At 29.3% G+C, this 4,331-nt stretch overlaps 1 protein-coding gene across 1 annotated transcript; it reads right to left on the bottom strand.

Moving 5' to 3' along the window:
* Window positions 1-907: 907 nt before the first annotated feature.
* LOC145273779 (beta-lactamase domain-containing protein 2-like) lies at window positions 908-2,688 on the bottom strand. Its single transcript, XM_080127117.1, has 2 exons — window positions 2,430-2,688; window positions 908-1,292 (listed from the first exon to the last, which is right to left on the bottom strand). Exons 1-2 carry the CDS (start codon window positions 2,661-2,663, stop codon window positions 1,110-1,112), a joined length of 417 nt encoding a protein of 138 aa, XP_079983243.1. The 5' UTR covers window positions 2,664-2,688; the 3' UTR covers window positions 908-1,109.
* Window positions 2,689-4,331: the final 1,643 nt, after the last annotated feature.

Raw genomic sequence — 4,331 nt, 5'->3', positions numbered from 1 at the left:
TATGAATATATATATATATGAATATATATATATATATGAATATATATATATGAATATATATATATATGAATATATATATATGAATATATATATATATGAATATATATATATATGAATATATATATATGAATATATATATATATGAATATATATATATATGAATATATATATATGAATATATATATATGAATATATATATATGAATATATATATATGAATATATATATATATATATATATATATATGAATATATAACTACTTCATTTACTCACAGAAATTTAATATACGAAAGTATAGATTTATGCGTAAACTTTAAGTATTTACTTCCAAAGTGCTCAATACGTAGGTAGAGCTAGTTAGTAATTTATAAAATATATATGGTGCATAAGCCTGATGAATCCTACAGTGGATGAAACGCAGAATATTCAGTGTAGCTTAATCGCCATATATATTTTATAAATTACTATATGAATATATATATATATGAATATATATATATATATATATATGTATGTATTAATATATATATTAATATATATATATATGTATTAATATATATATATATATATATATTGACAGAGTTTCCCCACTCTTCATCTGTGCCTAAATCTAAATGTAGATTCCATGAGCAAAGCTTCTTTCTTAGAACTGCACACCTGTGGAACTCTGTTCCATTTACCTGCTTTCCAGCTGACTACAATATGGCCATCTTCAAGTCCAATGTAAACAAGTTCTTGATGAGTTGTTGCCCTTAAGTAATCCAATTTACCAAATTTACACTTCTAAAGATTGTCCTTTTGACTAATTTACACTCTTTAACCCTTATCCTCGAGTGGCTTCTGGGTCTTGATAAGTGGTGATTCCTTTTTACAAAATAAAAAACAATAAAGAAAAGGTCATACACATGTTTTTGTTAGTTTTTTGCTTTTAATATAGGGAAAATTCTGAACAAGGACAAAACACTTAAATTTTGCACCAGAAAGTTCCTAACGGGGTCACACTTCAAGCATAATCAAAAGCTTAAAATTCATTACCAACTTTATTTAGAAAACAATGTGATAGTCTTTTAATCGATTAAAAGACTATCGAAGAATCCACCGCGAAGCCAATCAGTTCCCAGTTTGGATTTCCGCCAAAGAATCATACAGCGCCTCGCTCAGTCTCGTATACAATCGGCCGATGTGGTCAAACATAGCCAGGTTGTTTGTAAGATAGGCAATTCCGAGATTGTTTTGTCGGTCGGCAATACCCATCTGACCACCGAAACCCGGATGTCCAAACATGGTGTTACCCTGAAAAAGAAATTTACATCATCTATATATATACAAGCGAAATAGGATTGAAACCGCTATCTTCAGACAATTCTCACCTGGAACCGTAGGGATTCAATGTCTCTATCCACTGCGCCACGGGCCCTGAAGAGCGATCAAGGTTGGATTATGTGGTCTTATAAACCCATGTTTATTCATTATCTGATCCTACCCAAAGCTGGCCAGAGACTTACTTGGCTAAAAACGTGGTGAGACGACAACTATGGAAGGCAGTGGTTGCGTTATTTAGAAAGCCATTCTTAATATTTAGAGGGGAGAGAATTTTTAAACTTATCTGTATTTTCACCTAACAATTTATTAATTCTTAATATAGAGAGGGAGGATAATATTTTTCCATTATGGAATAGGGACCGTGCCGAAATACAAATGTTATTATTTAGAAAGCCGTTCTTAATATTGGGAGAGTGATCCTTTTTTAAATCTTCTGTATTTACACCTAACAACTTATTAATTCTTAATATAAGGAGGGTGATAGTATTTTACTATTATGGAATAGGGACTGTTCTGAAATAAAAAAGTTATTTAGAAAGCCATTCTTAATATTGAGAGAGGAAAGAATTTTTTAACTCATCTGTATTTTCACCTAACAATTTATTAATTCTTAATATAGAGAGGGAGGATAGTATTTTGCTATTATGGAATAGGGACCGTGCCGAAATACAAATGTTATTATTTAGAAAGCCGTTCTTAATATTGGGAGGGTGATCATTTTTAATTCTTCTGTACTTTCACGTAAGAATTTAATAATTCTTAATAGAAGGCAATTTAATAATTCTTAATATAAGGAGGGGGGTAGTATTTTACTATTATGGAATAGAGACCGTTCTGAAATAAAAAACTTATTCAGAAAGCCATTCTTAATATTGGGAGGGGAGAGAGTTGTTTTTAACTCGTCTGTACTTTCACCTCTCTTAAATCTTCTATACTCACACCTAACAATTTAAGATAGTATTTTACTATTATAGAATTAATCAATTTCTGGAGGTTGTCCTATACATATGAAATGATGCTGACGAAAGTGATGAGGAGGAGAAGGACGAACGAAGGGGAAGTTTCCGATGAAGTCACAGAATGACAGGAAATCATTACGAAACTTACCTTCGGGGATTTAATCAACATGAGGCCGGGTCCGAAAGAATTATTAACGCCGATCACAAGATCCAAACCTTTCACGAGCGGCACCTCCATCGCATCCAATGTTGATTCCTTGAAGAGAGTTTTGTTCTCGTGGACACCTCCATTCGAAATGATTCCGTAGAGCTTAGCGATCCCACGTGCAGTGCCATAGCCGTTGAAACTTGACATAGGGGTCAGGCGTAATTTGTAGTCCATGCATGCATCGAAAGGTGCATCATTCTGAAAAGATAAACATAAAATTACAATTTTTGAATTTTTCACATATATATATATATATATATATATATATATATATATATTAAGTAATGTGATTTACAATTTAAAAATTAAAAAAAAAAAAAAATTTTTTAATTAAAAAATCAAATTTTAATTAAATTAAAAATCAGTTTCATAAGAAGGAACAACAACAAAGTCAATTATCTGTACGATCGTTTCGGAAATCCGTGCTTTTTATTTGTGGTATACATGAAGTCACGTAGAACAATTATACATAGTTTTTTTGGTAAGCACGGTCTCCTCATCAGCAAATTTAGGAGGATTTCTATTGAATTTACAAGACACCAAAAATAAACCTAGCATTAAAAGTAAGGCAGATGAATCTGAAAAATTGAAGTAAAAGGTTTGGATTTAAAATTTATAAGAAAATTAGTATAGGTTAGAGATAGAAATGAGTAGAAAAAATATATATTTTTTTGAATTTACATAATAAATTTGATTTAAAAATATATAGAGATAGTTACCTTTTAGTTTTTCTTTTTTTGAAATCAGGAACTGTATTTAAAGTAGTCATTTAGATGTTTGCTATAGCTTTTTATTTTATTGAATGATGAATTTTAAAAGGGCGACGCTCGTGCAGTAAATTGTTTCCGTTAGCGTATTTTGATTTAAAGACGCTACAGTTAATATCTATAGAGAGAGAATATTTATTTTGCAAGTTTTTAAGGGGAGATAATTGTCATGTGTTATTGGCTTTATTTATTATTTGATATATATATATATATATATATATATGCATCAACTTGCTCTCTCGAATTCACTATAGTACTAATGTCAATTTAAGGAGTCATCAGTTGTTTACCATGAAACACTGTGTCGGGGATTTAAAAACAAAACAGTATATTAAATCATGGCTCCCCAGCAGTGTTGATCAAACACCACCTCCCTTAATCAAAAAGAATTTTTATGAAAATTATGGACAGAAGATGGTAAGCAAAACATACTTTACTCACATATATATATATATATATATATATATATATATATATATATATATATATATTTAAGTAGATTGTAGTTTGCTTGAATATATATATATATATATAAACATGTTTATATAACAATAAACAAATATCTATATATATATATATATATTTGTTTATTGTTATATAAACATGTTTACATCCCGCTGCTACAAACAGCCATTTGTTTCAATCAAACAACAGATATCAAATGTTGAATGAATAATGGATTTTTTTTTATTAAGTAGGAACTCTTTAAAGGTTGGAGTTAAAAAAACCCTTAAAACACAGAACTTTAATTTTGTAAAGAGGGAGGGGCAATCTAAAGAAAACTAATAAAAAAAATATAATGGAGAGAGAATGATGAGGAGGAGAAAAAAGAAATAGAGAAAGAAAATAAATAGAGAAAAAAAATATGGCGAAGAAAAAGAAAAAAACGATATAAAGGGTTATTATAAAGAAAACAAGGGCTAGAAGAGAAAAGAAAGAATGATGAAATATAGTTAAAGAGAGAAAGAGTGAAAGTAAGAATTAATAGGAAGGGAAGATTAAAATGTTAAGAGAATAGAGAAAAAGAGATTTATTATCTGCGTGTCAACTAATTTATGGACAATTATACATTACA

Source organism: Euprymna scolopes, unplaced genomic scaffold, assembly GCF_053919585.1.
Source record: "Euprymna scolopes isolate OS-2025 unplaced genomic scaffold, ASM5391958v1 sca16, whole genome shotgun sequence".
NCBI classification, from domain to species: domain Eukaryota; kingdom Metazoa; phylum Mollusca; class Cephalopoda; order Sepiida; family Sepiolidae; genus Euprymna; species Euprymna scolopes.
Note: the sequence above shows the minus strand (reverse complement) of the source record. Positions and strands in the feature narration are given on the sequence as shown.